General features: G+C 34.2%; 1 protein-coding gene across 1 annotated transcript in view; it reads right to left on the reverse strand.

The window, feature by feature from the left end:
• Nucleotides 1-4,570: 4,570 nt before the first annotated feature.
• The window catches only part of LOC126828352 (alpha-aminoadipic semialdehyde synthase, mitochondrial), a 219,948-nt gene continuing 210,703 nt past the window's right edge, over nucleotides 4,571-13,815 (reverse strand). The window contains exon 22 of the mRNA XM_050558072.2: nucleotides 4,571-8,941. Within this exon, the coding sequence (XP_050414029.1) occupies nucleotides 8,826-8,941 (116 nt within the window). The 3' untranslated portion in view covers nucleotides 4,571-8,825. The remainder of the gene's footprint in view (nucleotides 8,942-13,815) is intronic.

The following is a 13,815-nucleotide window of genomic DNA, read 5'->3' on the forward strand; positions in this document are numbered from 1 at the left end:
GTTTTAAACATTCTTGACAACATCAGTAACATCCGACGTGAAGTGATGCCTTGTTGAAATATTTCTCGTTATAACTCAGTTGTTGGCCAATTTGTTTATTAAAGTGTTACCATTCAATTCATTTTTTAAAAAAAAGTGCAGAACTTTCAGTTCAGGTCAAACGTTGATTGCAAACAATTTTAGCTGTTCAGTGGGAGATTATTTTTCAAGTCTTCTAAAAAAAAATCGGTTGGTAATCAAAGGTACTGTGCAAATTAAACTGTTAAAACAGAAAATTTTGCCCGGTTGAAATGTTTCCTCTGATAACCTAGTTAATAATTCTGTTTTCTTTAAGATTGTTGACAAAATCAATAAAAAAGATAGGTTGCCAGGCAACGAAACATACGCCCACAGCAGCTAAATCGTTCGGGCAGTCAACAAGTGTTGTCGCATATTTTTACTTCTTTCGGTAATGAAACATTTATAATACACTCATGAAGTAATTATCATAAAACCATTAGAATTTGTTTGGTTTTTAATATCATGTATTTAGCTGTTCAAGTCATAAAAATTCATTGAAAATCAATATACTTGTTCGTCTCAAGCTCTTAAACTCTGTGTATCAATCTGAAGTCAATCGGATGATAACTTTAGCCTCTAGAGCATCACAAGATATTTCAAAGTGATCAAGGGCCATAACTGTGACAGTAATTATCGAAAATCACTGAAAATGAATAGACTTCTTTGTCTCATGACCTTAAACACTGTGTATAAATTTAAAGTCAACCGGATATTGACTTTGGCCTCTAGAGTGTCCACAAGATTTTTCAAAGTGATCAAGGGCCATAACTCTGGCAGTAAATATCGAAAATCACTGAAAATGAATAGACTTCATCTTATGACCCTAAACACTGTGATATTAACTTTAGCCTTTAGAGCGTCCACAAGATTTTTTTAAGTGATCAAGGGCCATAACTCTGGCAGTAATTATCGGAAATCGCTGAAAATCAATAGGCTTCTTCGTTGCATGACCTTAAACACTGTGTATAAATTTAAAGTCAATCGGATATTAACGTTGGCCTTTAGAGCGTCCACAAGATTTTTTGAAGTGATCAAGGGCCATAACTCTGGCAGTAATTATCGGAAATAGCTGAAAATCAATAGGCTTCTTCGTTTCATGGCCTTAACCACTGTATATAAATTTAAAGTCAATCGGATATTAACTTTAGCCTCTAGAGCGTCCACAAGCATATGTGGACGCCGGACGGACAGACGGACGGGGGCGACGACAATATACGACCACATTTCAATGTGGGCGTATAAAAACCCAAAAAAACATCTGATATGAAGTGATGCCTGGTTGTTATTACTTAGGCAGTTTTTTGCCGATTTTAATAATCCTTTTTTCTTTTTGAGATTCTTTATATAACCCAAGACATTTTACAGGAAGTGACCGTGAATATGAAAGCATTCATATATCTGCCTGGCAGATCTAGTTCTTCTTCTTATTTTTTTTTTTTTCCAATTTGATTTTATCTTGGAAACTACTTGTCTGAACGATTTGATGTTTTCGGTTTAACTGGGAAAGTGGGTGTGACTTAGAGATTAAAGCTATTTCGGGCGTTCTGTGACAAGCAAAATATATGAAATCACCCAATTTGTCTTTTTTTGAAATATTGCCGTAATATTAACAATAATTATCGGATTTTAACATATGATGCATTTTTACGTAGCAGTAAACAGGGCACATAGCTACGCCAATCTTTTTTTTATTTAGGAATATTTTTTGATAGTACATGTATTTTACAAAGGATTAATTTGCGTTAGCCGCTATTGTTTTTGTTACCGATAAAGTTTTCTGCCCGCACCGGAAGTGTTGTAATTTGGCCAAAAACCACAATTTTGACAGTTCCACAAGAAAATATTAATTTTTACAAATCTGAGAGATCTAGATGAATGCCCCCTACTATAGGTGCAAATAATCTTGAACTGTTTTTTTTTTTTTTTAAATTTCGGTTTAAAGGTGAAACTTGCGGCTGTCAGGTAGGATACGCCCACATTTTGCAAGAGATGGATAGAGAACAAGCTAAACAAAGACAGATTGCCACTTGCCAGGCAACAAAACATACGCCCACAGCAGTTAGGACGTCCGGGCAGTCAACGAGAGTTGTCACATATTTTGTCTATTGTCGGTAATGAGACAATTATAATACACTAAAATCTGATTAAGGGTAATAACTCATTAAGTAATTATCGGAAAATCATTAGAAATTGTTTGACTTTAGTTCTGCACCATGCTAATGTTTAGTATACAAAACATTTAATATCATGGATTTAGTTGTTCAAGTCATCAAAATTCATTGATCCCTTTGAAAAATCTTGTGGATGCTCTCGAGGCTAAAGTTAATATCTGGTTGACTTTAAATTTATACACAGTGTTTAAGGTCATCAGGTTATGATTTTATATTCATACACCGCGTTTACGTTTATATATAATCGTTCCGATTGACTTTAGGTTGATACAGAGAGTTTAAGGTCTTGAGATGAACAAGTATATTGATTTTCAATGATTTTTGATAACTTGAACAGCTAAATCCATGATATTGTTTTGTATACTAAACGTTAGCATGGGCCAAAAAAAAATTCCATGATTTTCTGATAATTACTTAATGAGTTGTTACTCTTAATCAGACTTTAATGTATTATAAATGTTTCATTACCATAGAGATGTATATATAACTAGAGTGTATGGGGGTCATGTGATCGCGTGCTGGCTATGGAGCTTGGCGGCCATTTTACAACCGGAAAGATTAAGCCTATGTAGCCATATACCAACATGCCGGAGAGTTGTTGTTGTTTTGGTTAATTCAATGTCGGGCGAAAAGGGAGTGGATTATCATTTCATATTAGGTATGATAAGCTATAAGTACCAGCGGCTGCCAGGCAGGATACGCCCACATTTTTCAAGAGATGGATAGAGAACAGGCTAAACAAAAAGCAATTTTTCATAACATCAAGGGCTATATATATAATACTGGAAGGTATGATCTGAGATGCACGAATGTCGAAAGTAACAAAGATTTTTGGGTTATAAATATGCATTTCAAGTTCATCAAAATCGGATCAAAATTGTGACCTCTAGAGGGTTCACAAACTTGATATACCAGATATTTACACTATTTGCATAGACGGGCGGCCATTTTGTCTGGCAGTTTTGGTCCGATTTTCATGAAATTCGAACTCAACCAACAATACGGTGTAACAGTGACATATTCGAACGTTTTTTAAAATCAGACAATAATTGTGACCTCTTGAGGGACCACAAGCAAAAAACACGATTTTTCGTACAATCAGGAGCCATAATTCAGGAAGTTACGATCCGATATGCGCGAATATCGAAATGAACCAAGATCTTTGGGTTATAAACACGCATTTCAAGTATCATCAAAATCGGGTGAAAATTGTGACCTCTAGCGAGTCCACAACCATGATTTTCCACATTTTTACACTATTAGCGTATGAGGAGCGGTCATTTTGTCCGGTAGTTTTGGTCAGATTTTCACGAAATTGAAACTCAACCATCATTAGGGTGTAACAGTGATATATTCAAATGTTTTTTGTCCCAAGCCTTTCGAAGAAAGCAGGGGACTATTAAAATGGGTCTGTCTGTCTGTCTAATTGAACACTTTCATTATCACTAGAAAAAATGTCATTTTGGCAAAAACAGTATCTTTAGCCTCCAAAACAAATAGTGAGTTACTATTATTTTTCTTTTCAAATTAAGATATTTGATTAAAATGGAAATATAGATCATATAAATGTCAAAAGATTGTTTCTAACATCTTCTTCCCTTGTCGAGAAATAACCACTTTTTAAGATTTTCCGCATTTTAATCTGATTTTATGGGCCCGATTTGTATAAAAGAAAAGATCATATTCTCCTTCGTGCAAGTTCTCAACATTTTTATACCGATATAGTTTTCTGTTGGCACCGAAAGTGACATAATTTTGTCCAAAACTTCAATACTGACTGGGAGTTCATTTCAAAAGCAAATATTAATTTTTACAAATTTAATAAATCAAGATGAATTGTCCTACTAAAAGCGCAAAATGTGTCAGGCTTATTTTTATTTTAATTTCAGTTTTGTATTTGCGACATTTTGATTTTCATAAACTTGTAGCATTAATCCATATGAAGACAATGTATGTCCAAATTAGTTTGTAATATTAGCAGTTGCCGAGAAGTAGGCAATTTTGCACGAGTCACTTTTCGCGTTATTTTGCCTGTAAAAGAGTAAATTATTATAGGATTTTCATAAGAGTCATAACATTTGAAAGATGAATCAAATATGCGTTATATCAAATTGATTACAATTTAAAATTGACGCCGGAGGTGACACCATTTAAAATCATTAGTTTTTTCAAATGAGTATTATTGCTTCTAGTTCTAGCATCTTCCCTTGTCAAGAAATAACCAATTTTGTCAGGATTTTTTTCCGCATTTTAATTTCCCATTCGAAAGTCAGCTATCTTACAAGTAAGTTAGTAACAAACTTTGTCAGGATCATTTTTTTAACATATGGAACACATGGTAACAAATGTATAAATGTATTTAATATTGCTGGATTTCGTTGATTCTGCGTCCATTTTATAACATGTGTGTAATGTTTATGTGGATCTCTGTTTAACGGTTTCACTGGTACCGAAAGTGAAATAAGTTCAAAGGTAACGTGGCACCGGAGGTGAAACAAGTTCAAGGGTAACGTGGCACCAGTGAAACCCGTCATTACTGCATCGCAATTTCAGTTAATTACATAATTACTTATTAATTTAGTTAGCGGCAATAAGTAAACCATAAACAAAGACACATAAATATATAGCCTTTTACCAAAGTAAATATACCCAGATTTATTAAATAGTACTGCCAAAGATATATAGCTATATTTGTTATATACTCTTCAAAAAAAGTAGGGGATATTCAGAAACAATACCAAACTGTGGAAATGCACTGCTGTTTTTATTAGAGGTAACCAGTGAATGTTGATAACAGGCCAATTGCCTACACATGAACATAAACAGTTCATATGGGCGGCTTATCTGACGGCCCCATTTCACTCACAAAGAGGAACACCGTCAAAAGTGAAAATAGACATTTTTGATTTTTGTCTTTATAATGAGTAATTGCTCCACCAATCCTCAGACATTCAGCAATTCGTTGTGGCATGCTCCTAACCAACCGTCCAATCACGTTTTGGGGCAATCTCACCCACTCCTCTTGCAGTGCCACGGCCAATTCTTGCAGTGTTGTCGGTTGACGTCGATGAACAGGTCTCCCGATCAAATTAAACATAACACTCTAAAGCAAAAATACGCAAAACAGTAAATCTTATGCAAGAACCGATAGGAAAGCAAACATGGATAGATAAACCAGCACGCGGCAGTTTTCATCAACCCTTCCTTGAAGTGTCAAATTTGACAATGAACCCCTCACACGTGTATGTCAAGTGTCCATGACTATTTATCATATCACAACCTGCATAGGTATTTGCATTTCAATATCCCCTACTTTTTTTGAAGAGTATATATTACCAAACCTAATAAATCTAACACAGATATAGCTATACTTATTGAATATTACCAACCCTAATATATCTAACATAGATATAGCTATATTTATTGTATATTACCAAATCTTATATATCTAACAAAGATATCCTTTTTTTAAAATCATCATAAAACCAGTATACACTAATCTGACCAAAACCCCCCCACCAAAACATACATACAATTTTTCTACTACTATGAAATGAATCCAAGAGTATTATTTTAAATAGAAAACAGATATTTTAAATAGAAAACAGATATTTTAAATAGAAAACAGATATTTTAAATAGAAAACATATTTTCCTATAACAAATGCTTAACTTAAAGGAAATTTCACAGCCTCTTTCTTGAATTACAATTTTTATTATAACAATTCTTTATTTGGAACACTCTGTAACGAATAAATCTTTGGCAACTATTTTATGGAATTTTTTCCTTTCAAGTAGGAAATATTACTGATAACATTTAACAAAGATAGGTTGCCAGGCAACGAAACATACGCTCACAGCGGCTAAATCGTCCGAGTGGTCGACGCATATTTATTCCTTTGTAGGTTTTTGGGGACCTTTCCACGACAGTTCCATACAGGCCAGATTATAATTTTTGCCGTTTGAGGGTTCACAAGGTTCTACAAATTGAAACAAGAGTCTCAACTCTGGAAGTAATCTACAGAAATTGTTGAAATTTGACAGGCTTTTTCGTTTCACAAATTTAAATGATGCATATAAATTTCATACATATCAGATGATAACTTTTATCAATCGAGCATTAACAAGGTTGAACAAAGTGGAACAAGGGCAATAACTCTAGAAGTAATAAACGGAAATTGCTGAAATTCAATAGAATTCTTCTCTTTACTAATTTAAATGATGCATGTAAATTTCATACAGATCGGCAGATAACTTTTGATGTTGGAGCATTCACAAAGTTCAATAAAGTGAAACAAGGGCCATAACTCTAGACGTAATAAACAGAAATTGCTGAAATTCAATAGGCATCTTCGTGTCCCTAATTTAAATATTGCATATAAATTTCACAACAAGGTTCAACAAAGTGAAACAAGGGCCATAACTCTAGACGTTATAAACGGAAATTATTGAAATTATATAGGCTTCTTCATCTCACTAATGTAAACAACATATATCAATTTTAAAACAATTGGATGATAACTTTTGGCGTTAGAGCGTTCACAAGAAATTGTGGACGATGGACGGACAGACCGATGGACAGACAGACGGGGGCGACGGCAATATACGTCCAACGTTCCTATGTGGGCGTATAAAAAGCGAACAGAAAACTAGACTGGAAATACACATATTATTTCTTCACACAATCGTTGATGGAAAGAGATACATGTATATGTTGTCCATGTGAAAAGTAGATTTCATATAATATAGCATAATCGTTAATTCAGGTGTCTAACCCTGACACAGAGGTCATTATGACTTCTTGCTGATAAGTAGTATTTGAGACACCATTTAAGTAAATATTTGACATTTGTTTTCACATGAGAAAAATTATGAATACGGACATTTCTCTAGAATGCTGTACATGACTGTATAAATCAAACACGGACTTTGTCACATAAAAACTAGTATCATATATATTCAGATATTTAGCAACAAAATTTGAACACAACTAAAGCTATAGTGTGATCAAAAACAATACTGAAGACAATGAATAAACCAGCGGCTGTCAGGCAGGATACGACCACATTTTCGAGAGATGGATAGAGAACAAGCTAAAAAGAAAGTGATTTTTCCTGCAATCAAGGGCCATAATTCAGGAAATTACAATTTGATATGCGCGAATATTGAAAGGAACCGAGATCTGTTGGTTATAAACTTACATTTCAAGTTTCAACAAAATCGGATAAAAATTGTGACCTCTATAGGGTCCACAACTTAGATATACCATAACGGCGGCCATTTTGTCTGTCAATTTTAGGCTGATTTTCACGAAATTCGAACTCAGTCGTCCTTAGGGTGTAAAGGTGATATAGTAATACGTTTTTTTATATCGGATAAAAATTATGACCTCTATAAGATCCACAAGCTAAAAACGTGATTTTTCACGTACAATCAGGGGCCATAATTCTGGAAGTTACATTCCGATATGTTCGAATAACGTAAGGAACGGAGATCTTTGGGTTATAAACTTACATTTCAAGTTTCAACAAAATCAGATAAAAATTGTGACCTCTATAGGGTTAACAACCTTGATATACCATATTTTTACGCTATTTGAGAACGAACGGCGGCCATTTTGTCTGTCAGTTTTGGGCCGATTTTCACGAAATTCAAACTCAGCCGTCCTTTGGGTTTAACAGTGATATAATAATACGTTTTTTTAAATCGGATAAAAATTATGACCTCTATAAGGTCCACAAGGTAAAAACGCGATTTTTCGTACAATCAGGGGCCATAATCCAGGAAGTTACATTTCGATATGTGCGAATATCGCAAGGAACGGAGATCTTTGGGTTATAAACTTACATTTCAAGGTTCAACAAAATCGGATAAAAATTGTGACCTCTATAGGGTCCACAACCTTGATATACCATATTTTTACGCTATTTGAGCACGAACGGCGGCCATTTTGTCTGTCAGTTTTAGGCCGATTTTCATGAAATTCGAACTCAGCCGTTCTTAGGGTGTAACGGTGATATAATAATACTTTTTTTTAAATCGGATAAAAATTATGACCTCCATAGGGTCCACAAGCTAAAAACGTGATTTTTCGTACAATCAGGGGCCATAATTCAAGAAGTGACGTTTCGATATGCGCGAATATTGAAAGGAACCGAGATCTTTGGGTTATAAGCATACGTTTCAAGTTTAAACCAAATCGGATAAAAATTGTGACCTCTACAGTGTTCACAAGCTAAAAACGTGATTTTTCGTACAATCAGGGGCCATAATCCATGAAGTTACAGTCCGATATATGCCAATATCGAAAGGAAACGAGATCTTAGGGGGATAAACCTATATTTCAAGTTTCATTGAAATCGGATAAAAATTGTGACCTGTAGACCTGTTCACAAACAATTGTGGACGGACGGACGGACAGACAGGGGCGACGACAATATACGTCCACATGAAAATGTGGGCGTATAACAATGTCATATCAATCTTCAGTCATCAACCAAAACAAAATCTCACAGCACTTTCTTAATAAAATTCTATCAAAGGTAAATAATACTATAACAATAAAAACAATATAGCCATTTTTTTAAAGTCTGTCTTACAACCAGGCTGTATTTTGTATAGCTGATATACCTTCTTGTTTAAGTCGAGATAAGATCGGATTATACAGGTCTAGAGTAAATGGACCTAAGACACCTGTAGTTTGAATTTCACCTGAAAAACACATAAAATCTAATAACTGTACCATATGTAACACATTCAGTTTCTTATACATCAGGCCCGTAACTAAGGGGGGGGGGGTGGCACACCAGTGTCGAGATCATATATATATTTTCACTTGGCACACCTTGGCAGACACCGTTACTATACATCTAGATGGGCACAGCTCACCAAATATTTCTACGCCATCACCCACGAATGTAGGGCGAAAGTTATTTTTAGTCTTTCTCTCCCTTTCCCTTCCCCCCCGTCCCTTTTGCATGGCGATTTTTGTTGACTTTTGTGTAGAATTGAAGAAAAGGGTTTGAAAATACATTTTCTGCCAGGTTTTGGTGAATATTCATGATTTTGAGGCGGAAGGATACAAGAGTTGAGAGGTTGAAATGTAGAGCCGAAAATTGCATGTTAACTTGTCTCTACTTCCAGCTTGTGTGTCTCAAGTTTTTCATGGTGAACCTCATACATGCTTTTGGGCAAGAGCTTGCCACATGTTGCTCCATCTGTGGCAGAAAGCATTCTACCCAACGAAAATTTGGGAAAAAGTTACAGCCGGGTTAAGAGACGAGAATTAACATTAAAGTCAATGGGGAAATCATTAGTGATCTGTGGCCTGTCTGTGTATGACAAGACTGACTGATATACCTTAGTTTTTTGAAAATAAGAAGATTAAATTCTCAGAAAATATGTATAAAATATTTTGACTACAGAAAAACTTTAAAAAAAGTTAAATTTAAAAAAAAAAAAAAAATCAAAATTTGAGAAAAATTGTGATTTTACTGCAAATTTCTCAATTTTCAGTTTTTATTTAATTTCTAACAGTAAGAAAATATTTAATGCCCTATTTTGGCTTATTCAACCTCAGAAAGCAAAGATAAAGTGAACAGTATTATAATTTCACCAAATTTTGTCTAAAAATCAGGAATATTGACAGAAAATCTCCAGATTCTCCTATTTCGATGTAGAAATTAATCCTTTCATGTCTACTCAAATAAGTCAAAATGTCTAAAAATGCCCTTATATTAGCAATGAAAATAACTTGGATGGGATCTATAAGTTTGTCAAGTTTAGAAATAGCTCCAGCTTTCCTACAGAAAATTTAAAATTGGTAACACTGAGTTCATAATGTACAGCAGATGGGTTTGTACAAAATGTTCAAAACAGGGGTTGGCTCAATTTTGCCATTACTTTACCCAGAATAATAATTTTTTTCTTCTTTTAAACATTAAATTCTTGCATCTCCTTCATGTAGAAAGTTCCAGTCTTTCTAGACATTATTCATTCCATTAAAGAGAGGCTGTAAATCCCCCACCCCACCCATTTTTATTAATTTGTTTTGAGTGATTTAATTGCACCTGTGTTGACAATTAAATGATAGTAATTGGGATTTGTGGTTATTTTTCAAAAATAAATAGTTATTTTGTACATTTCAAGGATTTCTAAAATTTTTTGTTTAAAGTCAAACTTAGAACCTTGAGACATGTCAGGCCAATGAGGCCACACCCTGATACGAAACTGGTGTAGATGTGTAAATGTCAGCTTAATGTTCAATATTTTCTTATCAAAATCTAGGATTTGTGGTGTTTGTTGCATTAATGTTACTTATAGAACAGTAAAATGTTAATTTTGCTCCTTTTCAGGCCTCCTGTATGTTGTCAAATCTGTCATATAACTACTTTTTTTACTTCATTTTTTCAGGAAATTGATGTAAAGGTCCAGACATCTTGCTTCAGCACAAGAATTGAAATAAAGATTTGCATGATGCCTCTGAGCTTTGAGATGTTGAAAACATTGAAATATTTCCAAATTTGTGAAAATTGTGTATTCTGTAACCCTTCTGTTAGAGAGGGGTGGTCATAGACTAAATATGGCATTTTTTCCTTTCATCAAGGCCTATTTTTAACCATAATTCATATTTATTGCACATATTTTAGTTTATATGTACATTATTATTATTATTATTATTATTAAGAACATTTATATAGCGCACAATTCACATAGTGCTCAAATGCGCTTTACAAAGTAAGTAGTGAAACCAATATAAAACAAACAAAGTACAATACACTAATTCAGAAATAAAATAAACTCAGGCAATGTGTACAATGCCTTTGTTACCCTAACCCTAACCCCAACCCTTACCCGGCAATGTAGACATTGACTGGTATATTTCAGGCATTGTACACATTGCCTGATTGTAGACATTGACTGTCACATACATAAAACTGTAAATAATGTAATATAAGAACGCTATTGATAACAAAATAAGAGTATTTAAAAATCACGATCTGGATTAAAATTCTTCAAAAAATACTTTAGTTATAAATTAAAAGCTTCTTTAAATAAATGAGTTTTAATATTTTTCTTAAAAATTGTAATTGTTGTAGAATTTCTGATGTTAAAAGGTAACGAATTCCAAACTTTTGGTGCATGAATACTGAATGCTCTATCACCTATTGTTTTTAATCTTGATCACCGTTGACATAACAGTAAACAATCAGATGAGGTCCTCAAAGTTCTAGAGGGTGTGTAAATTTGAATTAAATCACGTAAGTATGAAGGCTCAGAACCATTGAGGCATTTAAAAACTAAAAGAAGCAATTTATGTGCGATTCTAAAACGAATGGGTAGCCAATGTAACTTAATTAATATAGGGGTAATATGATCGGTATGCTTAGATTTAGTGATAAGCCTGGCAGCTGAGTTCTGAACCATTTGAAGTTTGTGAATTAAATTATCAGGGATACCAGCTAAGACAGAGTTACAGCTGTCCAGTCTAGAAGTTACAAGTGAATTTACAATGGTTTTTATAACATCAGAGGCTAAATTTGTACGAATTTTACTTATGTTTCTGAGATGAAAATAACATACTTTACAAATATTATTGATTTGATTGCTCATGGCCATAAAACTGTCAAAAAATACACCAATGTTTCTGGTTGACTCAACAGGTTTGATAATGTGAGACCCTATTAATATGTTAACATCACTTTTCAATTTCAACACAGACGATTTGGATTCAAAAAGGATGTACTCCGTTTTATCGTCGTTTAATTTTAAAAAGTTAACCGACATCCAGGATTTAATTTCTGATATACACATTTCTATTTGTTGCTTTGGATAATTAGACGAAGCAGGATTAAAAGCGATATAGAGTTGGGTATCGTCCGCGTAAAAGTGAAAGTCTACACCATATTTTTTAGCAATGTCTCCGAGGGGGGTTGTATAAACTGTAAAAAGAATCGGCCCTAAAATTAACCCTGTGGCACTCCATAATGAAGGTCCTTGTGCTCAGAGAGTTTGTTGTTTATCAACACTGCCCGACTTCTTAAATGAAGATAAGACCGAAAAAGTGCCAGAGAAGAGCCAGACACTCCAAATTCAGAATATAGCCTAGACAGTAACATTTCATGGTCCACTGTATCAAATGCGGCGGACAAATCTAACAGTACCAGCATCACGCATTTGTTGTTGTCCATGGACATCAAGATATCATTTTGAACTTTTAGGAGAGCAGTCTCGGTTGAGTGAAATCTTCTATATGCACTTTGGTACTTATCTAACAAATTATTTTGACACAAATGAGATTTAAACTGATCGGCAATACACTTTTCAAGGATCTTCGAAAGAAAACTTAAATTTGATACAGGTCTGTAATTTTTGTCAATATTTGGATCGAGTGACGTCTTCTTTATAAGGGGCGTCAACGTAAGCTATTTTTATTATTATTATTATTATTATTATTCATCTTCTATAGCGTTTCATTATATCCGGTGATATTCTAAGCGCTTAACAAATGTCACATCACAGTTTGTAATAATATTTAAACAAGTGTGTTTTTAATTCTCATTTAAATTTAACAAAAGTTGAACTTGCTCTAATTGATCTTGGTAGCTTATTCCACATATGGGCACCATTTATAGGGAAAGATAGTTTTCCTCTGAGTCTCTTGTAAGCAGGCACAGATAGTAAAGTAGTATCTGTGGACGAAAGAAGATTCGGTCTTTCCTGTTTGTAGAATGTGAATAGTTGTCTCATGTAGGAGGTGTTGTGTGGATTGGTTTCAAAAGACAACAAACAATCAATCGGCCATTTGCATCCAGCGTGTATTCTCCAATGATCACATGATACAAACACAAGGAATTCCCTAAAGGATTTCCCTTACGTCATCATCACTATTTAATACCATTCATAGGTTGTGGAAATATACTGAGTTGAAGAGAAGTGTTCACAATATCTAATATGGTAGGGAGGAAAAGGGGTAGGTTCTGTTTGATGAGCCAGGTAGGTGCTGGATCCAAAGAACAAGATGTGGATTTCATGGAGTTGATTATGTTACATAGTTCTTTTTCACTTAGACCACTAAATTTATCAAGAGAGCTAATGTCATTTGTTTTAATCACCTTTTCAATAACCACTGGAGTTAAATTAGCTAGATCATTACGTATTTTAGATATTTTTTCAGAAAAGAAATCAGCAAATTTGTTTGGAAGATCGGCACAGTTTTCCGTGGGGAGTGTAGTTTTGCCGTAGTTCGGATCTAACAAAGTATTAACACTTTGTCTGTTGATTTGTACAGTTAGATATCTTTTCGGAATAAAAGGCGCGTTTCGAGAATTCAATAGTTGATTTTACATTTAATTGAGCAGAATTATAAATGTTCTTGTGGACTTGTAACCCAGTAAGGCGCCATGTTTTTTTGCTGGAATTTCGGACCTTTTTGGCTGCATCAACGTCGGGGTTATACCATTCCGATCCAGGTCGCAACACTACAGATTTCTTCTGGAGCGGGAGGACACTCTCAATAACACACTTAATTGAACTATTATAAATATCTACCTTCGTGTTGACATCAGCATTATCAAGAGAGTTTC

Source organism: Patella vulgata, chromosome 7 (assembly GCF_932274485.2).
Source record: "Patella vulgata chromosome 7, xgPatVulg1.2, whole genome shotgun sequence".
Classification (NCBI taxonomy): domain Eukaryota; kingdom Metazoa; phylum Mollusca; class Gastropoda; family Patellidae; genus Patella; species Patella vulgata.